The sequence below is a fragment of the Gadus macrocephalus genome, chromosome 4 (assembly GCF_031168955.1).
Source record: "Gadus macrocephalus chromosome 4, ASM3116895v1".
Taxonomy (NCBI): domain Eukaryota; kingdom Metazoa; phylum Chordata; class Actinopteri; order Gadiformes; family Gadidae; genus Gadus; species Gadus macrocephalus.
The window spans coordinates 11,443,712-11,467,059 of record NC_082385.1 but is presented as its reverse complement, the minus strand read 5'-3'; the positions used below and the strand labels follow the sequence as shown (position 1 = coordinate 11,467,059).

Genomic DNA, 23,348 nt, shown 5'->3' with positions numbered 1-23,348 from the left:
GGCTCTATACAAAATGTTGTTTGGGGGGCACCTAATTTGTGAAACTTTGGTGGGGGGATTCCTACCATACTCTCTAAGGTGGGCATGCATTTTACCTTTAAAGGCATCAGTCAAATGCACTTTTACCAATAACCAGGATAATTGTTGACAATTTTTATGACCAGATTGGACGTTCAACGCATCCTCTTCTCTGGTGAATGTATGTTCGAAAATTTGGCAATTAGCAAGCCATTGACATCCATTAATTTAAGGATTCCTTCACTCAGGATTCTAGGTGCATGCCTCTCAGTCTCTAAGTCTGTGAGCATGTATAATGGCATGTAAAACGATTGAAACATGTGGATTTGTTGCTTTCTGGATATGATTGAAGAAAACTACCCAGCCGAGCAGCTTGTATGCACTAACTTGAGTTGAAAAGAAATAAAGAATAAGCTATGGGAGATGCTAAACACTTGTTTGGTATAGAATGAATGTAAATTGGCCAACTGCCAAATCCGGATTGCGCCTATACACTGCGAGAGAAGGGTTAGGTTTTAGTAAAATCATGGCTGATTTACATCTCCACATTATAGACAATAGAAAAAATTAACTAATTCACCCCAGCAATTTAAACCCACACAAAATGAATGATTAATTAATCTGAATCTGAATCTGCATTATAACATATCCCATATGCGTATAAATGAGATCAGATTTTTATTTTAAATGTTGCCCTGTATAGATATATAGACAACGTTCATAGCTATACAGTTCATAGTTCAAAGCTTATCTATGCACTCATTTATTTTTTTGAGCTTCAGATGCTTTCCCTCAACTTTGCTAACTCAACTACACAAGTAACAAGGTAACAAGCGCCTTAGAGTACCATATTAAGCGCTATATAAATTTCATTTATTATTATTATTATTATTAACTACCAAGGGACACCAGTTAATTTAATTCATGCAAAAAAACATAATAATACAAAAAAAGGCTGAAATAGAAGCTTAGGGGCCACCTTATGTCTTTGGGGGTCCATATGCAACCGCACAGCCCGCATATAGCAAGAAACGGCCCTGCGCTTGCTGGCAATGTCTGCAGCCTACCATTTGCAAGATGTCCAACGCATACCTGTCCATGAATGCAACTGATTTCACTGTAAATTGCTTTTGATATATACATTTTTCAAATTACTAGGCAGAGATAGCGTAGGCCTATGTGATTTTGGGCATTTTGGAAAATTCCGAGGGAAATTGTATCAAATGTTTGGAAATAGCCTACTTGTTTTTCTATGTTGTAGGCCTAGCCTATAACTGTTTCATATTCGAACTAATACCGCTGCTTTTAGTTTCGAGGGCGATAGTAATTATTTTTGAGTCAAAACCCCCGAACCCACCTTCTGACCCAGAATCCCAGGAACAGCACCCCGTGCAGCTCAAACTTACACTTCTAGGAATGCTCACAGCAGCTTTGCTGTAAGTAAACAATTAACCTCTGCCTTAAGGTGCTCTGACTACGATCAGCACTTCGCGATCTGCTGACTCGTGCTTCTTTCACGTTCCCCCCGGTGTGAGGCGTATGGCTGTTGTATATCAGCATCTGTCGTCACCTCCGAACCACCGCCTCACAGGCAGCGCGCCTCACGATGTGAACACCGCGGCGCGCTGTTTAAAGCCCAGTCAATTTCGGCTTTGCCTTGACCTTGGCAAACAAATCACTTCGCCTGGTTTTCAAAGCCTGTTGGAACCGGTTGTTTCTCTGATGATCCGAGGTTGTCCCCACTCCAAACATGCAGGCGGACGTATGCACGCACGATCGCGCGCGAGCGCACACGTATACACGACCTCCCCACGATCAACTACCACAACCTCCCAATGATCAACCACCGCGACCCCTATTATCAAACCGCATGACCACCCCATGATCAACCACCACGAACGGCCATTAGGCCTACCCCCAAATCTGTTAGGGGGGTAATGGGGGTCCATGCATCACACTGACCCATGGACCACGATCTGTCCACACCCTGCCCACAAAAGACATCAGTGTGATGATTACTAAACCCCATCCCTTCATAGAACTTCTCAAGTAAAGTGTGTGTGTGTGTGTGTGTGTGTGTGTGTGTGTGTGTGTGTGTGTGTGTGTGTGTGTGTGTGTGTGTGTGTGTGTGTGTGTGTGTGTGTGTGTGTGTGTGTGTGTGTGTGTGTGAGAGAGAGAGAGAGAGAGAGAGAGAGAGAGAGAGAGAGAGAGAGAGAGAGAGAGAGAGAGAGAGAGAGAGAGAGAGAGAGAGAGAGAATATGCAGCTGGTTGGGGGAGGGGGTGGGGTGGGGTGAAACCAGACAAAAGAGAATGCGGATGAGCAGAAGAAGGAGAGAGATAAGTGCAATTGTCTTGGGTGGGTTTTTAAAACACGATATAGCAAACGATTTCATCAGCATAGCCAGAGATAAGTGGGAGCTGCCTCAATGTACAATTTGCGGAATATTCATTCATATTGTAAATCACATTCCTCATTGCTGGGGCCTCAGCTCAATATGTGCTGTCGTAAGCTTAAAGTTGTGCTATGCTATGTTGTTTTGATCAGCGTTGAAATAAGTAAGCCTATACAAATTAGTGAAAGTACAAATATGGGCCAATGTTGGTAGGCCTATACCTGGTTATTGAAGGGACAAAGGACAGCTCCAGGAAAAAACGGAGACACAAAAAGAGGACATGCATTGTTGAGGAAACTGCTGCAATGTCTTGCAGGCACTTTGAGATACACACATGAAATAAAGCTCTATATTCTTCTTCTTCTCATTATGAGCATCTTAACAATATTCATATGTCATGCACAGAATCGGAGCCCATTGTAACGCATCAAAAACCACTGAGTTTGAACAAACACGGCAGTGGGAGACAGCAGACCGCAAGGGGCCTCAGTGAGAGAACGAGCTGTGGGATGATGTCATCACTAAACTAGACCAGCACCTGCTGGTTTCAGCCCACTACAGCGAGGGGCGGCAGCGGCGTGGATCTAAGAAGGATCGCATATCATTTAAGGATTCAGCCGGTTCTGTCCGATGCAGTGGATATTTAAAGTAAAAGGAAACGATTTGATTATTTGTCGAATCAATGCCAGATTTGTAGCTAATCGATTGATTTACCGAATAACTTAGTGTCCACCTGACCACGGCTTTTATTTGTTATTTTTCTCCTGGCAAAAAAAAAGGATCGATCTGAGGGTTAAGATAATCAATTTGTTTAAAACATTAAATAAAAATATAAAAACAATACCAGTATTTATTCATAATGGCATATGCTAATTGCATTAAGTAACCCAGAGACTACTTAATGGTTATACATCTGATTACGGGGTGGAAATGAAGTGCATACAGCCTGCGTAACGACCTACCTTAAAATAGCACCTTCCTAAAATGAAAACTATTTCTACAATATTTTGATGTCAGCGTCACTCTGTGGCCATACAGAGTATTACAACAATACCAAGGTACACTACCACTCAGGGTGCTCCATAGCGTACGGGACTGATGGCTCCCCAGGGGAAAAAACAACTAGGCCTAACGTTTTAATTAACCAAACAGCAAGATGTTGCGTCCCAAACTGTTGAAATGTACCATTAAACCAAACACAAATGCTCTGAATAAACTACAAACTCGAGTTGAATATTGTTGATTTACTACAACTATAGTATATTCGTAACATGTATAGATACAAATAAAAGGATGGAATCTGCTCAATATTTGCCCTCACAGGCCTTGAAGTAAAATGTTTTTAGATAGGCCTATGCCTTGCAATAGGCAACACTCATAATATATTTAAGAGCAGCTTAAGTTTAAATGTTAGACAAATTTGATATTTAATTTTTCCAAAATATTGTGTTAGCCTATCAAAACTATTTGAAAACTTATAACCCAGAACTTAATAGGGACTCTACTCAGCAATAATTTACTACTTGGAATAATGAAATAACATTGACACTAAACATTACAGAAAGGCAATTGTATTTTATTCAAATAGTGAACCAGATACAGTATGTATAGTATAATAATTGATGACGTCCTTTAACTAAGGATCTCTTAAGCATGCTATCAGAGTCCAAATGTAATCAGTATGTTGGCATGCATTCGGGAAGAAAGACCCCTAAGCTTTCGCCGAAATCAATTACAATAGTTCTACAGAATGCAAAGTCATGCTAACAACAGAGGTCACCATTTAACCTGCCCTTGTCTTCAACTGAGTACATGGGGTGACAAGCTAAATGTCATGTAGGTAGCCTTCAACAGTATAATTACAGTTTGCTGTAACAGATATGGCACACTTGCCCAATGTGGTGTTGGTTGGGGCCAAAACGGATGACCACTCAGAGCAATCTTGTCTTTTTAAATTCGTCCCCATAAAAGGAAGAGCACAGGATGCAAACTTTAGCTTTTACATGTAAATAGGTGGTCAACTGAGGTAGCCTTTTTATTAGAACATGGACAGTTTAGCAGAATATTTTTGGATAAACCACAACTTATTTGTGTTAACATTGCGACTTATTGAGTTCCTCAACAAAATACCATAATCCTTCAACTCTTTGTGACCAAGACCTTAGAACGCCTCAGAAAATGCAATGTTAACAAAAATAATCCTACTTTATCATGGTAGCTCTTGAATACTGCTGTGTTCAAATAAAAATGTTTAACAAGAAATACATTTGAATTTGTCTTGACAGTGCACATCAGCCTCTCCTCTAACTGAGCACAGTTTATATGGCAGGTCTACAGGGCACACACTCGTACCGTACAGAGAGAGACAGTTCGTATAATGCATAGTAATATTTAAAAAAACACACAAAATGTAAAGTAAAGCGTGACAGGCAACGAGACAAGGGACAAAATCCCAGCTAGTCCGCTAAAGTGCTGACATGGCCAATGTGTGGAAGCATTCGTTGTATAAATGCATGTTATAGTACAAATAAATAATATGAAGGTGATCTTACAGAAAAAATAAGATAAATGATATATCAAAACAATTGAATGAATGAGATTTTACAGATGTTGGGCTCAATCAATAAAACTGATGATGGTCAACAGATTTATCTATTTGGAAATAATTGCAGAGTGTATTCATACTAGATTTCGATTATTTTAAATTAAACATTAGTAGAGATGTCATGCATAGATTATTATTATTTTTTACAAAAGGTTCTGCAGCTTCACAAAGGTCTTCTCAAAATCTATATTGGAGTCAACCGCTTACGAAATACATTTATAAAAGGGTTTAATAGATTAAAGGTCTTAAAAGTTACTACTCGTTACAAAATACAGTTGAACATACTTTTTTTGGTTCGTTTAAAAACATCCGTCCTTTATATATTACATAACGAAAACACATCTTTCAAAACATAAGAAAATGAACGATAGAAAGCAGTGAAATATTTTTCCCTTTTCCTTCCTCTGCAGCATAATTTAAAAGGAATGGCAGCTTTTGATAGCTGTTCATGATGTAATATACAGAGTGGTCATTAGACCCTCCTCATCTTAATACCACTGGCATCAAATACCGCCTACATCATACACAGTACATAACAGACATGTGCCTTCCAAACTGAACTCACATCATGTCACAGCACACAAACTGAGTAAAGCTCAACTAAATGGAAAAACAATCACCTGACCGGGTGTGTATTGGTGTGACGTGCTGGTGCCTAGCCTGGCGCTTAACGTCCGTAACAGTTGACTGTAACTGTGGGATGCATTCATGACAGGTGACGTTTGGCTGCATATGACGCACTGATGCAGCAAAAATTCCTTGACTCAACTTTAGTAGCAGAATTTCTATCTAAAAATAAATTTGCCAAATCTTGGATGTTGTTTGCGTTTGCAAATTATAGTTTTTTGGTATAATTTGATGTTAATTCTGAATTGAAGATGATAACCCATTAATTGTTCTGCAAGTTAAACACGGGTTCAGTTGATCACATAATTGTCTGGACATTAGTTTGTCTTGAGGTGGTTCTAAGTCGGGTTAATCAGAACTCAGAACAAATTGAGGAAAGGGGAATCTTACTTGGTATGCTATGCTGCCATGGTGACTAGCAAAGTCTGTATTTAGAAATAGATCCATGTGTTTATTTGAACTGTGAGAGTCTTCAACAAGCTTATTAAGAAGATCATCAAAAAATATCAACTACTTCGATAACTCTGCAACTATAAACGTTCAGATAATACTAGTTAAGTAAACGGAGGCCTACCATCACTTAAATTCAATAAACTGTACAATTCCTTCACACCTCCCTCAACATATATATATATTTGACAAAACCCGGCCAGAACGGCAGTCAGTAGGAGACGGTGGATCGGACAGACAATCACTGTCAGTAAACCTGGGCTTAGTCTTTCGTTACAACGGGAAGAGTTTTGTGTGGTTGCTGTATTTCTCCTACTGTAAAAAAAAAAAAGCAAAGAAAAAAAAAAGCACCACAGAGGGCGGCGTTTGAGGTTAAAGATCACGAAATGGAGCCATCCACGAGTGGTGCTGATCTATAATACAAACACGACCACAGAACGGCTGAAACCAACCGGATGGGGGGGCTACAGGGGCATGCAGTAAGAGAGAGAGAGAGCGAGGAGGGAGAGAGAGAAAGCAGAGGGAAGAGGGCCACAAGTTCCTCGTCGGAATTCCTCCAAAAGACAAAAAGGGAATCCAACCTCAACCTTTTAAGAGAAATCGGTCTCACAATCGGCTCCAGCTGTTAAAACCGAAACGGTAACTCTCGGCCCCCACCGCTGTGGTCCCCGTCAGACGGCGCTCTCCAGCCCGAAGAGGAGCCGTTCCGTGGGTTGGTGAGCGTGAAGTAAAAAGGGGTGCTGGGTGGTGCTGTAGTCTGCAGGAAGGGGGAAGGGGGACACGCCTCCTCAGAGCCTCAGGAGAGTGCCACGTCCTGGCCTACGAAGGGCAGGTCCATACTCATCACACCATCCGCGCTCCCCTGTTTCCTAGGAGACAAACACGAGTAAAGGAGGGGGTTCGGCGTGGCGTCGTTATGGTTACTCGCCGGGTTGCTACTTAGAAACGTCAGGGCTGCGAAATCTCAGGGCAAGCCGTAAGAGAACATTGAAAAATGGTCACATGGGCGTGTGACCGTTCAATTATCAATCGATCAAACAATCACAAGAAACTACAGCTCCACAGAACCCTGGGGAAATCAGAGGTTTCCTGGGCCTTGTCACATACTGTGATAAGCCCGACTTGACACATTTAGTATTGAAGCTTTGCAGGCAGATTGGGTTAGAGACCCTCTAACCGCACAGTCCAGCAAACAGCTAGAGCCACGAAACCTCTGATAGAGGCATCCAAAGTAAAACAGTTGTAAACGAGCAATGATAAACGATCAATGATCCATGATTGGTTATCTGTGATGGAGCTCTGTCTGGGGGAGGGTCTCCTTACGACGGCACGGGGGCCGGGGCGTTCTGGCTCCCGCGGTCCTCCCTGCGGCCCCAGTCGAAGGGGTTCCCGAAGGACCGCTTCCTCAGCATGGTCCGCACCAGTATCTGGGAGAGACGCACGGAGACACAAGCAGCGACAGGGTTACACCTCGAGCCACGGCACCCTGGTGTCTGTGTGGTGTATTTTTGTAAACCGCATGCTAGGGTTTCACGTTTCAGACGCGACCGGGCGAAAACGAGATGAGACGAAAACGGTTGGGATCGTGCCCTAAAACGCCCCGGTAGGACTTACATTTTAGACATTTGATTCACCCATACAAACTCCATGTGGGTCCATATTCATTCATATATTTTGTGGCATGAGCGCAGGGAAGCAACACACCGCTGTCACCCTGACATACTGTAAACATGGAGGTGGGGAGTCATCATTGACGGATGCAGGTCGTAAGGCCTGTTATTTATTGTGACGTGACGACGCAATGTTGTGATTAAGAATGACATCACGTAGCACCAGCCCAGTGGTTGAAAGGCGGAGCTTTACCGTCCTAGCTATAAAATACCTTCTTTAGCGCCCGCGAAACATCCAACATTCCTCCGACCGTGACAGAGGACAAGAAGAGGCCTAGCGCGCCCCAACGACGTGCCTCAGTGGAGGACTCACCACCGTGGCCAGACTGGGGATGTGCTTCACCGAGTTCTCCACCTCCTCCTCCGTCACCTCGATCAGCAGGCAGCAGTGGTCGTCGTCCAGCGGCAGTGGCTCGGCGCCCTGCCTGGTCACCCACGGGTGCACCTGGACACACACACACACACACACACACACACACACACACACACACACACACACACACACACACACACACACACACACACACACACACACACACACACACACACACACACACACACACACACACACACACGTTCTACTGATGGGCTCTGCAGAGGTTCACCGCGCCGCCGTGTAAAGAGCCTACAGCCCAGCCCATAGCAAAGCAGCTGGGAGGGAGAGAGAGAGAGAGGGAGAACCTTGATCTGGGGGACGGAGATCCTGGACTCTGGGTTCTTGTCCAGCATCTTCAGGAGGAGGTCCTTCACGTCCTCCGATATCTCCGCGCTGACAGGGAGAGACAAATGGAAAACCCATCTCGGCCCGAGTTCATTTAAACTTCAAACCACTGAAGGCATGAAACATCTTTGGTTCTATGATTTAGGGCTTGAATGGCCTTACTGGGAACCGACACTGCATACTGATTTAGCTACGTGTGTATCCCACAGGGGTAACATAGCCTTGCCCGGTGCATAGGCTGTAAAATAGAATGGAATTGTATCCATTATTACCGAAACACGCTTCTGTAAAATGATTCCAAAATTTACTTTTAGCACATTTGTAAACTTTGTCACCAAACGCCGTTCTGGCGAAACCTAATCGGACAGAAATGTTCAAAGGTAGAAATGTAGCTTTCCCAGCCGTGGAGCATAATGGAGAAACTACTACAGCATATTGTGATTCTATCCTTGCTTTGGTTGGAGAACTTGGTTTGGTTGAGTAAACAATGTGTTGCTGCTGCAATCAACGTATGGAAATATGCAGCTGGGAGAGGAGGGGTCGTCGCCGGATACATGTTCTACTGGATCTGTTCCCACGCATGGGAAGGTCTACAGAAATGTGACGCGCGAGGTGAAGTCAACACAGGTCTCATGGGACATCGTCTCCCCGGGCGGTGCATGCGTCACACGTGCGCGTTTTGGCGCAGCCCCAGCATTTTGAGGAGTGAGCACCCACTGTGGCGGCAGCTCCACCGGCTGGCTCTTGATCTTCTGGTGAAGACTCAGGATGCGCTCATCCATGAATGGACACTGGGGATGGAATAAATGGGGATCGTTTTTTTAAAGTCGCTGTCATCCATTTGTGCTGAGCCCGCTTTGTTCTAGGTGCTCAGGCATTCAAAGCTCTGTAGCGATGAGAAACAATTGCTTAATGCAGCTTTAATCAGCTCTAAAGTTCAGGCTTTAAAATAAAATATGAAAGTAACATTGCTATTTATTTTAATTCATAGGGTAACACACACACTCGTTTTGTTTCATCGTGGTGCTCTGAGTGAAAATAGCATTTTAGTCAAGATTTATAAAGTGAATTAAGGAATGCAAATAAGTGTTGATACATAGTTCATTCACAAGATAGATGGTGTGGATGTAAGAAACAGGGGCCAGACTTACCACTCCAAAGAGGAAACAATAAAGAGTCACTCCCATGGCCCAGATGTCCAGCGCCTTCATGATTCATTAATGAGGGAGAAAAAACATTTGTATTATCAATACCCATTTCATGCAACGCAAATGGTTACAGTGGAGGAGTAATATATATTTCTTTAAACACTTTATATATCAGTTTACATCTTGATATGAACAAATCGTACATGTTGAGCTTGAACTGATTTTGTCTATTGGGCATATGACATGTTAACAAACTTTAAAGCCAGCACACAAACGTAAAAATCCTGCTCAAATATCCAAAACTTCCTTCGTAATTGTTGCATGCAACACCCGTCGTTTCACACCACCACCACTAGGGGGTGCCAGCGGCTCGGCCACATATCCACCTTGCCAGAGAAGTTCTTCCTGGTCTCCGATAGGGTCTCAGGGGCGAGGAAGGCGGGCGTCCCAACCGTGCTTGTCAGCAGAGCATCAGCCCCCTCGAACTGGTTACTGACCCCGAAGTCAGCGATCTTGATGTGGCCATCTTCCCCCACCAGCAGGTTGGACGGCTTGATGTCTCGGTGGATGATCTTCTGGTAATGCACTGCCGGGTACAGATGTTTATATATATATTAATATTTTATTAGGTAATAATATTTAATATAATATGTATAGTATTTAATAAATACATAATTGTTACCTTAATATATATATTATATTTACTAGGATTGCTTTATAAACGGCTGTTTAAAGCCGTTTAAAATACCATTGTGGACGATTGTGGACGCGCTTGCAAATGCAAAAATACTAATAACAATATTGAACAACAGATCCTCCACGTTTGCTGCCGCGGTCTAGTGGACAGGGACTCCTCTGAATCCACCACAGTAAACACGTTGTAACATAGCGTGTGTAGCATATGAACGTATGATAACAGGAGGAAGGCTCTGAGCATAACGTGGTTTCCCTCCACACAGGGAACAGCATGCGCGGATGTCGGTCTTTGCATCCAATTTGACTGAAAATAGACTTTAATCTATGTAACCATATGGCGCCAGTCTCCCTGGAGACGGCTTATTATTACTTTTCAATAACAAAAGTGCTAGTTGTCGGCAAGACATTAGAATAATGCAACCTCTGATTTATCTTCAAACTACAGGTGTAAAATCGTGCCACTAGTGGGAAGGCTGAGAAAGTGTGTGTGCGTGCGTGCGTGCGTGCGTGCGTGCGTGCGTGCGTGCGTGCGTGCGTGCGTGCGTGCGTGCGTGCGTGCGTGCGTGCGTGCGTGCGTGCGTGCGTGCGTGCGTGCGTGCGTGCGTGTGTGTGTTCGTGGTTCATGGAGGGAAGAGGACAGGAGATTGAACTCACAGAACTCCATTCCCCTGAGAAGGTCCTTGAAGTAGAAGCGGGCTTGGTCCTCGTTGAAAGGCTTTTCAGCCGGAACTTCCATCACAGCCCTGGGCGCACACACACACACACACACACACACACACACACACACACACACACAACACCACACACACATACAGGCATGCAGGCACACATGCACAGTCATGCAAGCACACACACACACACACAATAGACAAACACACACAGGATGATGCACACATACGCAAAGAACCAAAAACACAGTAACGCACGTACACATACACAACCACACACAGTCAGACACACAATGTTTTATTTATTTGAGGTGGATCGTATATCGAGCTTGACAATGGTTGTAATAAGAGCACCTACCCTTTCTTCACCAGCTCAAACACTGTAAAAGAACAGAAGATGGTCTTAACATCACTTCTTCAAGGTACTCAATATCCATGTCTTGCAATAGCTGTTAAGGGAATTATGTACAATAGTGGTTGTCTTGTGTGTGTGTGTGTGTGTGTGTGTGTGTGTGTGTGTGTGTGTGTGTGTGTGTGTGTGTGTGTGTGTGTGTGTGTGTGTGTGTGTGTGTGTGTGTGTGTGTGTGTGTGTGTGTGTGTTCAAATTACCCATGTACAGATGGTCCTCACTAGGGTCATCCAAAACCTGGAAGGAAAACAAACCAGAAGTACTGAGTGGAAATAGCTCTCTGTCATTCATTAACAAACACACACATATACATACACACACACACACACGCATACATGTGAGTGTGCGCATGAACGCTCAATGCTCGACAATCAGTGGAACAATCAGGTATCCGGGACTCGAACATTAACATCCTTGAGTGTTGATGTATATCTTCATTGTTTGTTCCACCACACTCTCTGCAGTCGCTCCGGTAAGTGAGCCGTTTGAGGTGGTTCAGGCTTGCACCTGAACTTCTCAAGGGACCTCACAACTACCACATCTGCATATGAAGTGCGCTCTTAAGTCAGTGTTGATTAATCACAAATTTAATTAAAGTTATCTCATCTCATCATCTCATCTCATTTTCTTCCGCTTATCCGGGGTCGGGGCGCGGGGGGAGCAGCTCGAGCAGGGGGCCCCAGACTTCCCTTTCCCGGGCCACATTGACCAACTCTGACGGGGGGATCCCGAGGCGTTCCCAGGCCAGTGTTGAGATATAATCTCTCCACCTAGTCCTGGGTCTTCCCCGAGGTCTCCTCCCCACTGGACGTGCCTGAAACACCTCCCAAGGAAGGCGCCCAGTGGGCATCCTTACCAGATGCCCGAACCACCTCAGCTGACTCCTTTCTAAGTAAAGGAGTCAGGACTGTACCATTAATGTACATTTAAGCATTACCATCATTATCCTTTTTAGCATTAGCCTTTAGCATTATTATCCTTTTTCCTATTAGCCTTTCGCATTTTCATCCCTTTAAGCATTATAATTGTTATCCTTTTAATAATTAGCATTAAGCAATGTTATCCATCTAGATGTTAGCCTTCAGTGCAAAAACAACAACTAATTAAAGTTATCTTGTCCTGTAATCTTATGTAAAATCCAAGGGAACACTATAGGTCTTTCTCCCTTTCCGTTTGTTACATTATATTATTGATATATTATATTATGAGCTGCAAATAATAGCCTCTGGACCCTGTTAATTCATGGCATATAAAGTATGTCCAAACACATCCATCGTCTCACCTCCACAAGCTTGACCACGTTGGGATGGTCCAGCTTTTTAAGGATGGCAATCTCCTGGTATACCCTCTCCAGGGGTCCTTTGGGTTGAGGCATGCCCTCTGGGATTTTAGCTCCTCGCGGCGGAGGTCTTCCTGGTGGGATGGAGAAGAGAGGCGGATGAGAGGAGAGGAGGAGAGGAGGGGAGAAAATGAGGAGAGGAGAGGAGAGGAGGACAGATCAGGAGAGGACAGGACATGACAGAAGAGGACAGGAGAGGAGACGAGAGTAGAGAGCACAGGAGAGGAGAGAGGACAGGAGAGGACAGGACATGACAGAAGAGGAAAGGAGAGGAGACGAGAGTAGAGAAGACAGGAGAGGAGAGAGGAGAGAGGAGAGAGGACAGGAGATGAGACGAGAGTATAGAAGACAGGAGAGGAGAGAGGAGAGAGGAAAGGAGAGGAGAGGGGAGAGGAGGGCACACGAAAGGGGGGTTTCATGCATCAGAGGAGCATCCTTCCCGTCTAGTGCGTTAACCATCTGCCTCTGGCTCAGGACGTACGTGGGAACCCCGCCTGTCTCATCAGCTTCTTCTTGGACAGCACTTTCATCGCCTACATAGTGGTGGAGCAAGTGGTGCAAACACAATAATACACGTAAAAATATGCTAAGATACAGCGACATTTTGATGCCCAATATGTATCGATAATACTTTTTCCTGAACAATTTCCTACAACAAAAGCACCTTATTTAAACCCTAGATGTTTTTGCAGTGTTTTGGCCCATTACATACAAAATAAGCAAAAATGAAGTCATACTGAATAATGCTAATTCAACTTTATGTTAGATAGTTTATCCTCAGTTCCTGACTGTATATTGGGCATTACAGTATGGAGTATATCACCAATCCTTTTTGTTAGTATAATCTTGTGTTGTCAAAAAAGGTGGCAGTAGATACAGAGACAATAGACTGGATTGGAATTGGAGCTGCAGGCACAATTAACACGTTGTATAGATCCATAATGTGTGAGAGAGTCTGACTCACATAGTACGTGTTGTCATCTTCATTGTAGGCCAGCTTGACAACACCATAGGAACCCTTGTTAGAGGAGAAGAACCAAAGATGTTCTCAAGATGTATCAAAGGACACACAAACACACAAAAAGAAAACACACACAGACAGGCTCTTTCACTATCCTGAGCTGGTGTGAGGGAAGAATATCTATGGTGATTTCAATCTCATGAGACAAAGTGGATCAAGAGTCTCTTCCCACAAAAACGGGACACTTAAGAAGGGAAGAACAACAACAGATCAGACCCAAATGGGCAGAGAGGAAACCTAACCCGGAGTGCTTGTGATAGAATCATGAATCATTAGCAGTACGTGGATAGCAGGAGCCAATGAAGGAGGGGAGTTAAAAAAATGCGGGAATGTCGTAGAATTTGAGGAAAAACAGATACCTTGGGTTCCCTAGGTGAAAGTTGGAGGGCCACTGTCAAAACAAACATCACACTCCCTCTTACTAGGGTCTGCAGCCAATAGAAGATTACCACTCAGGAAAAACGTTCTTAGCTGTAAGTAGATGACTTTTTGTACTTTTACAAAATTTCTCCCATTTCGACGCTTTATTCATTTCAGTCAAACACTTTGTGTGACCTAAATGGAACCATTACTGGAAAAAGCTGACCCTTTAAAAACGCATGCAAGACTTGAGTAGTGAGAGTTAGGCTCTCTCTCTCTCTCTCTCTCCCCCCCCCCCCTCTCTCTCTCTCTCTCTCTCTCTCTCTCTCTCTCTCTCTCTCTCTCTCTCTCTCTCTCTCTCTCTCTCTCTCTCTCTCTCTCTCTCTCTCTCTCTCTCTCTCTCTCTCTCTCTCTCTCTCTCTCTCTCTCTCTCTCTCTCTCTCTCTCTCGACGCACACACATCCGGCCTGAACACCTTGGAGACATCTATTTTTTACAGGCTCTCATCCTGCTTCCAGCTCTGCCACCACGTCCGGGTGGCTTACAAAGAGTCTGGGAAATGAGGGCAGGAACAAAACCAGAGGCACTGAGGCCCCTCCATGGTGCACACTATGAAGTAAGAGTGTGTGTGTTTGTGAGTGACAGTGTGTGTGTGTGTGTGTGTGTGTGTGTGTGTGTGTGTGTGTGTGTGTGTGTGTGTGTGTGTGTGTGTGTGTGTGTGTGTGTGTGTGTGCGCGCGCGAGTGTAGTCGGTTTGTGAGTGTGTGTTGTGTGAGGGTACCTTTCCGATCTCGTCTTTCAGCTTGTACTGGTTGAGTTGAACACAGTCCTTGGCAGGAAAGAAATCATGGGAAGAAATAACATTTAAAATGTGGACTGTACCATTAATGTACATTTAAGCATTACCATCATTATCCTTTTTAGCATTAGCCTTTAGCATTATTATCCTTTTTCCTATTAGCCTTTCGCATTTTCATCCCTTCAAGCATTATAATTGTTATCCTTTTAATAATTAGCATTAAGCAATGTTATCCATCTAGATGTTAGCCTTCAGTGCAAAAACAACAACTAACAATGTTTGTTAATTCCGAAAAAGATGAACACAAAAGTGCTTCCTGAATGGCATGTTCAACTCGGGTGAATGAGATGAAATCAACCCAGCACACAAATCAAATGTTTTCATCATATTTCTGTAACATGCTGAGTGTTTGAGGATTTAGTGATGGTTTTGTTTTGCAACAGCACTCTTGGACGCCAGCCAATTCGAAAGCACACACCAATTAATGAATCCAGTTTTCTTTCAACTGTGTAATATTATGGTTGATTGGCTTGCAGTGCTGCGAGCATTTTTCATTAATATCCAAAGCCTGTTGCCTTGTGCAGAGACTTAACGAGAGCAACACAACCTCTAAGGATGTTACTGAGGGGTATAGGCATTTCATGGTTCCATCTATCCATAAATTAAGCTTTTTTGGCTGAGAAATTATTAGTTATTTACCTCCAATTGAATATCATATATAAATAACCAAGAAAAATAATTTGTTTTGAGGCTTAAAGGTTTGGTTGGTTTTGAAAGTGACACTAAGATTTAGAAGAAGACGTTTAAAGGCCATGAGCTTCAGTCAGTTTAGACGGCTTGAACTGTAAAGCGAAGCGCCCTAATCTTACAGTGGACAGCATCATAGCAGGCGTCAGGCAAAGAGCAAACGCAACAATCGGATGGATTATTTTACCGCCTGCCGGCTGGTTAAATAAAGGACTACCAGCTGTTTGAGAAGTTATGCTCATAAATAGTGAATATGACATGATATGACAGTCAATCCGTCACATCTCACTGCCTTCCTATCCGTTTTGCTTCAAAGAAGCAGAAAGAGAAGAAGAGAAAAGGAGAATAGGAGTTTATAATCATAACTATTAAAATTATTATTTATAAGTTAAGTGGTACTACATGTTACTGAAACAATGGACACAGGGTACTTTTGTAAATAATGTGTATGTGACGATTCCTCTTCATGTTTTTTTTTATGTGTTTGTTTTTGTGTGTCAGCTGCTTTTAACTATGGAGGCATAGGAGACAGTCTGCTTCCTTATGGCCATCGTTAGAGTGCTAAAATCTTCCCTCTAAATGCCACGAGCTAATTGGAGTATAATGCTCACCCATAATAGCCGAGCGTCTTCTTAATAGTATGTGGATCAGTCCAAATGGACTGATGCATGTTTCAAAAATCGAAACCATGGTACGACTTGGCGTGGTTAACAGACGAGATTACTCCCCTTCCGTGCTCAAAGATTCCTTCGCAGCCTGTGTAGGAGCCAGGGAGGATGTCATTGTAATACTATAAGGTTTGACGATTTGTTATTGTTTTCATGCTTTATTATAGGGTGAGATAGACAATAAGGTATTTGAGATAGAGGGGAGGACGGGCAGCAAAGGAGCACGGGCAGGGGACAAACCTAGGTGGCTGCGTTCAGGACTGATTCTAGATGGTACGCTCTCTAACCGTTGAGCCACCAACGCCGGCGTACCTGGAGGTCTGTGATGGAGACGCGGTGGGACTCCACGGTGGGCCGGCGGGGGAGCCGCGGGGAGGAGTGGGGGGAGGTGACGGGGGAGTAGGGCAGCGAGGGGTAGATGTAGCGTCCGTCGAGGCCCGGGGAGCCGCAGGGGGAGGCGGCGGTCGGCGAGCGCTCCTGGAGGGACAGCTTCCTGTCCGACATGTTGAGCCGTCCCCTGGGGGGTGCAGCCAGCAGCGCCCCCCCCACGCGGTGGGACAGCAGGAGGTCGCAGGACTCAGGGGCCAGCAGCGGCCGGGCGGGGTCGGGGGTCTCGGAACTGTCCATGTCCTCCACCTGGGGGGGAACACAGAGAATACAACGCCAAATAAGGAATCGTGGAGCCCAGCAGCTCATACATCTAACTGAAATGTTGCTATTATAACACAGACTAGGGCCCGACCGATATTGATTTTTGAGTGCCGATGCCGATGCCGATGCCGATTATTTTCAGAGAAAAATTACGATTACGATTTAATCGGCCGATAAAAAAAAAAAAAAAACATATAAAACGTAGTTTTTGATACCTTAAATATACTTTAAACACTTTTGACGAATATGTGAATTGAATGCAGAACCTTTGAGTGTTTTAGAATACATTTACAGTCAAAAATGAGTGTAATGTAAAATGTAAAATAAATAACTAACTCCCAATGTGCTGCGCTCGTGAGCAGTGACTAACACGTGCGTGCTGAGCAGTATGGTCTCACCGTTAAGAGTCTACAGTATAACAAATTAACATGGCCTGGGACCTAAAGAAAAACAGGCACAACATGCTCAAACAACGCGTCTTGTGTACATTGGTGAGGTGAGCGCGCAGCTGCCTGAGCGAGCGTGCTTTCATGTTGTACGGTAAAATTCAATCTCCTCTTTTTTACTCCAGCTAAAGTTGTTAGTTAGCAAGGCGAGTAGGAGCGCAATCTGCAGGATACTAATCGCAATAACATTTGTAAAAAAAATAAAAATAAAAAATAAAATAAAAAATCGGTTGCAATCGGCGTCTTTTTGGCCGATGCCGATTATTTTCAAAAAGGCTATAATCGGCCGATTAAATCGGCAGGCCGATAAATCGGTCGGGCCCTAACACAGACCATGTCTTTAGAAATAGCACAAGACAGGTTTACAGGTCTGGTTATTGCTAATGGTTTAAGATTTGTTAGTAGAAAATAAATAATGTCAAACCGATTTTTTTGAGCGTTACCAAACGTGTGTGTATGTTGGTTGGCTCCTATACATCAGAAGTGTTGATTAAGCCTGAAGCTAATGACATGCATGCTGTTTGCACATGCATGACTATTGTTTGTGTCTCAATCGTTCAAGACCCCAAAAGACGAATGGCAGAGAGTTACACACAACCTCACAGCCGCTGAGAAAGTGTAATAATGCGGACAGCAAAACATTTGCCTCCCAAGTAACATCATATATTGTCAGGGTTGACAATGACTTCAGACAAAAAAATGAAGCTTAAATATTGTAGCCTTTGGTATAATTGCTTTGATTGAAATGGACGATGGAAAACTAGTCTGGGGAAATTGTTTGCTGACTTTTTGGAAGAAAAACAATATTTGATCATTTAATAACGATAACATGAAATGAAAGATTAAGCAATTCAAGAGCTAAAAAAAGATGCGATCACATTCTGATTATTTTGGACTCTATAGCTCAACTGTCTTCCCTCCCCTGCGATTATAAACAATAGGGGTGTGAAAAAGAATCGATTCTTCGATGCATCGATTCGCGATTCTCTCTAGAGCGATTCCGTCTCGATGCAGATATATTAACAATCAGAATTAAAATTAAATAATAATAATAATAATAATTTAATTTGTTCGCCTGCTGCAACATTCTGTTCGCCAGAGAGGGATAATTTTAGTAATTTTAAAATTATTAAATTTATCTTCAGTGTGTATTGCCCAATCTGATTTGTCTTGACACGATTGCAATTCAGCCTACGCATAGCATGCACGCAAACTCACAGCCAGACACAAGAACTCCTTCTAATTCAATAGCAGCTTTTTCTTTAATGACATAGAAAAGAAAGATTAGAAAGAAAATAAAACTGAAACTGAAATTTTTTACATGCTTCCATATTGTGTTTTAATGCAAGCTGCATTGATTTTTATATTGTTCATAGAAAGCCATAATGTGACAAAAGCTTTCTCTCTAATAAAATATTAAGTTAATTAATCTGTTGATGTCTTTAATGATCATTACAAAAGTAGGAACTGATTAGCAAACTCTGAGTATCCAACTCAGATGTATACATCATTTAGAAAATCACGCATGGAAATGTACATAAAAAAAATTGTTGCATTGATAATTGCTTTAGAATCGAATCGTTGACCTCATAATCAGAATCGAATTGAATCTTGAGGTGCCAAGAGATTCCCACCCTTGATAAGCAAACAAATTGAGGGACAATCCCAAACCTGTCTCACCTCCTCGTCCCCGCTGTGGGGGTCCGGCAGGCTGGGCTCGTACTCCGTGATGACGATCAGGGACTCCATGGGGTCGGAGTTGGCCGGAGAGCACGCGGAGAGCACGGCGGTCAGGGCGGGCGCCGGGCAGCTGCACAGCAGGTCAGGCAGGGGCTGAGTCTGGGTCTGCTGGGCTGGTGGAGGGGGCTGGCTGGGGCCGCAGGGCACCGGATGCTGGGTGGAGGACCAGGAGGACGTGTGGCAGGGGAACATGGTGCTCCGTTAGCCCGAGGTGTGGGAGCTCTGCTCCATCAGCAGGGCGGCCGCGGGGGACAGGGCGAAGGACCTGATGCAAATGGGAGATCCGATGAATTAACAGCTTTGCTTTGTATTCAAATGTGATTCTGCACAGGCATGTGGGTTGCACATGAACGTGAATTCAATGATTATATCTCCAAGAGGCTCGACATGAGAAGTGTATTTGTTGAAAAAGAAACGGTTCTGCTTGTAATGTGTGTTATACAACCTGGTTGATTACCATCGCCACAATTCTTAATCAATGTATTAACATAGTTAATTTCCATCCAGAGAGAGGAAGGGCGAGAGCGAGAGCGCGAGAGAGAGAGAAAAACAAGAACATGGTGGCTCCAGTTAAATACAGAATGACAAGGCCAAGCGTGGGAAATACACCTACGGTAAGACTTATTTTATCTAAAGACCACAGAGAACGCTGTTGCTGATTGCCTCAAAGTCGCCAACCCCATAATCTCGGATCCAGCAGTCCTTAAGTCTGATTTGTGAGACTACTGTGCATCATCGTTGACTAGCAAAGCTTGATCTTAAGAAGACTTCCATACCTTAGTTTCTTTAGCCAGTAATGCCACAATTGCTACAAGGAATCTGCCTTCATTTTCTTATTCTTTTCAAAAAGATTTATATGTTACAATTATAACACGTATACTTATGTTCCTGGGAAATTAATAGCAATAAGAATAGCAATAATGTAGACATTTTAAATATATATTTTACCATATTTCCTATGATAATATGCATCAGAATCTCTTAAAGAACAGGCCAAAAAGCAAAATTCAAACTCTGACCAAAAGCAAAACCCCAAACATCATTAGATGCCCACATATTGCCGTACATTAGAATTCTGAACAACAAATCGGAATCTGTAGATTGTATTCAATTGAATGTATGTCCTCCGGAGATAGTTTTGACAACCTCTCCTGCCAGTTAGGACAGAGAAAATACTATTTTTTCATTCTGATCTCACTACCTTATTCAATTCAACTCTTTATTGTGCCAAAGTGCAATTGTAAAAAAAAAACTAAAAAAAAATGTAACTTACCAACTATCTCTTCGACATCAATGTACGGTAATGCTCATACCTTTTAAGGTCCCTGAATGAACAGCCAATGTTTGCTATCATTATGTAGAATCCAGAGATAACATGCCCTCATGTCTTATCACGAGCCTAAGTCACTGTGATCAATAAGTGAGTCTAGAGAGAGAGAGAGAGAGAGAGAGAGAGAGAGAGAGAGAGAGAGAGAGAGAGAGAGAGAGAGAGAGAGAGAGAGAGAGAGAGAGAGAGAGAGAGACACAGACAGACAGACAGACAGACAGACAGACAGACAGACAGACAGACAGACAGACAGACAGACAGACAGACAGACAGACAGACAGACAGACAGACACAGAGAAAGAGAGACAGAGAGAGAGGGAGATGTGACCCAACAGAACTGTCCCTGCCTACCTCTAAGCGTTGGTAAAACCACACGCCCCAGCTCGAGCACCCCGCTCAACTACCTCAGCTGGACGCCTGGTACCGCCATGTCTAAGAGCGAGCAAAGGTTGCACAATAAAGTCACAACTCTGTTTCGACACCGCAATGGTGGAATGAGCCCCCTTCCGATGTCAGGACCGCAGAGTCGCTCAGCAGTTTGAGCAAGAGAATTAAGACTCACCCATTCAGAATTCACCTGCATATAGCTCCCCCCTTACCCGCAAACTGCCCCTCCTCCTACCTTACTCTCCTATTAGTTTGTACTTAGTTTGTACGTCCGGGCACTTAATGCACAGACTTATTGTATATTGTGCGTCCTGGCACTTAAAAATAGTACTCTATCTAGTACAACTATCTTTGTTGAATACAGGGAATGGGAAACCTAGCTATTGGAAGTAGTTGGCACATGTACCAACAGCAATATATTTTTGGTCTTTCTTCTGACAACTGTCCTTATGTAAGCTTCTTTGGATAAAAGGCATCTGCTACATGCCCTGAATGGAGAGAGAGAGAGAGAGAGAGAGAGAGAGAGAGAGAGAGAGAGAGAGAGAGAGAGAGAGAGAGAGAGAGAGAGAGAGAGAGAGAGAGAGAGAGAGAGAGAATAAAGATATAGTACAGCATAATTTGTATACCTGCAAATCACACAAATCTCTGGACCTCCCTGATCCGACGAGTGAGTTGCATTGGAGCCTTTGAGCTCTGGGAAACGCAAGCAGAAGCTGCTTTACTCCAGATGCTGTCCTGCGCCTCTTACCATAACAACAGTGACATGACCCAATGCTGCTCGCCATTCAGAAAGTATCAAGGGGTTGTTGCTATTTGGGTTCCGGCGAAAACAAGCACAACCAGTCCTACAAGCACAGGGTCGTCTGGAACATTGAAGTATTGTCAGCCTCATTCAAGATCAACCGATAACACTAGCTGATTTGCATAGCCAAAGCGAGATAAGCTGTGAATGCACTGATGAGTTTCCGTATGCACGCAGAGTAAAATTGGGACACCGAGTTTAATTAGATTCAGAGAACCAAAACGATTTCTAGGATGGGACGTTCAGATCTGCCATGGTCAAGTATTCTGAATTGTCTGCCAATATCAAAAGAGATTGCCATCACTAGATCTGTGGACATGTTAAAGCTAAAAATAAATTTTCTTCATTCATGGGATTGTGTGGATTTTCTCATCTGTCCCTGCTTACACCCTAATCCATTACTGACTAATGGTTTAGTAGGATGTAGATATTTAAATATATTTGCATACTTGTGAATTAGAAAGATGGATATGTTGTCCGTTTTCGATACAGCTGTTACATTGAGTCAGATGGATTTGCTTTTACCTCTAGGCAAACAAAACTCGCATCCTACAAATCATTTACATTATAAACTAATCCGAGAAACCACTGCAACGATCGACCCAAACGTTCTGTTACACTGAGTTAAATGTTTATTTCATCCCACAGCATCCTATATATTTAAAAGACGGGTCGTATAACTATTCGCTTCAACTTTGTAAAGGTATCCAAAATTATATTTTATGTCGCCGTAGAACATGACCTTTAAAACACATTAGGCTCGTCTAGCTGAGGGGCTATAGCTTCACATGACTTCTGTCAACGTCGTGAGAGATCAATCGTCCTATTTGTCCAGGTTAACACATCCTAGTGATCGGTCAGGCGACCAGAGACCTCCCGACAGCGAGGGGCTAGCAGGCTGCCAGATGTCAGCACACAGATGTGGTCGGGATGGGGATGAGGATTCAGAAAATCATCCACAAGACTGAAGTAACGGTCATTCGTAACAGATGGAGCCCCTAGATGTAAGGAATCAAATGGGTACCTTATCATGTAGACCCACAGTAGAGGTATTGAGTATTTTTCCACGCGAGGATGTATCGACGGTGCAGTAGCTTGTAGCTAGCAGGCTGTTCGTTCTTGAGGGATACCTCCAACTCTGTGCTGATGGACCAATCAGCGCAGACGCGCCTTGGTAGCGATGTAGTCACGGCACGCCGCTTTTAAAGCCAATTCCACAACAAAATTCTGAACAGAAATAGACTTGGAGTCTCAAACTCTGATAGCCCGTTGGGTTCTGAATATAACGAAAGGCCAGAGGGAGTTTTGGGGGCGATAATTTAATGTTGACGCCCCCGTGTGGCCCAGAATTGATTTGTTCAGACGTTCAAATTTACTTGTCATTTTCCTTATCGGCTTTGTGTATTCGGAGTGCAATTCTTGACGTTGAAATAAATGTGCTACTTTTGTATCGTGCTCCACATAAATGACCAATCTTGACCCATACTCCGGAACTTGGTAATTAGTCATGCACCATGAAATAACAGAAAATAGTTTCAGAGATGGCAGGGCCAGTGAGGAGACTTCTAAAGAGCCCTGGGGGGGGGGGGGGGTCCTTATCCAGCCTGTTCGGAACTCTGGAAATCATTGCAACTGTTTAACATTGCAAATAACCAAA

At 43.5% G+C, this 23,348-nt stretch overlaps 1 protein-coding gene across 2 annotated transcripts; it reads right to left on the bottom strand.

The window, feature by feature from the left end:
• Positions 1-3,971: 3,971 nt before the first annotated feature.
• Positions 3,972-23,246, bottom strand: LOC132456042 (calcium/calmodulin-dependent protein kinase kinase 2-like). Of its 2 annotated transcripts, XM_060050199.1 has the most exons (18): positions 22,716-23,246; positions 20,854-20,934; positions 19,116-19,440; positions 16,651-16,974; positions 14,906-14,953; positions 13,709-13,762; positions 13,226-13,277; positions 12,688-12,818; positions 11,606-11,642; positions 11,355-11,376; positions 10,983-11,071; positions 10,019-10,218; positions 9,636-9,689; positions 9,202-9,275; positions 8,445-8,532; positions 8,077-8,208; positions 7,417-7,520; positions 3,972-6,962 (listed from the first exon to the last, which is right to left on the bottom strand). In XM_060050199.1, exons 3-18 carry the CDS (start codon positions 19,365-19,367, stop codon positions 6,890-6,892), a joined length of 1,734 nt encoding a protein of 577 aa, XP_059906182.1. In that variant the 5' UTR covers positions 19,368-19,440; positions 20,854-20,934; positions 22,716-23,246; the 3' UTR covers positions 3,972-6,889. The 2 variants fall into 2 exon arrangements, with proteins under 2 accessions (XP_059906182.1, XP_059906181.1); XM_060050198.1 differs by lacking the exon at positions 20,854-20,934 and having other exon boundaries at positions 22,716-23,051.
• Between the last annotated feature and the right edge of the window lie 102 nt (positions 23,247-23,348).

What these genes read in the sequence shown, in the direction of transcription:
- LOC132456042 (XM_060050199.1), bottom strand. Translation starts at nt 19,367, where the DNA reads ATGTTCCCCTGCCACACGTCCTCCTGGTCCTCCACCCAGCATCCGGTG. An exon ending in AAGATGACAACACGTACTAT is followed by an intron (nt 13,278 to 13,708) that starts GTGAGTCAGACT and finishes ACCACTATGTAG; the next exon opens with GCGATGAAAGTGCTGTCCAA. An exon ending in TTTGAGCTGGTGAAGAAAGG is followed by an intron (nt 11,072 to 11,354) that starts GTAGGTGCTCTT and finishes GTGTGCGCCCAG; the next exon opens with GGCTGTGATGGAAGTTCCGG.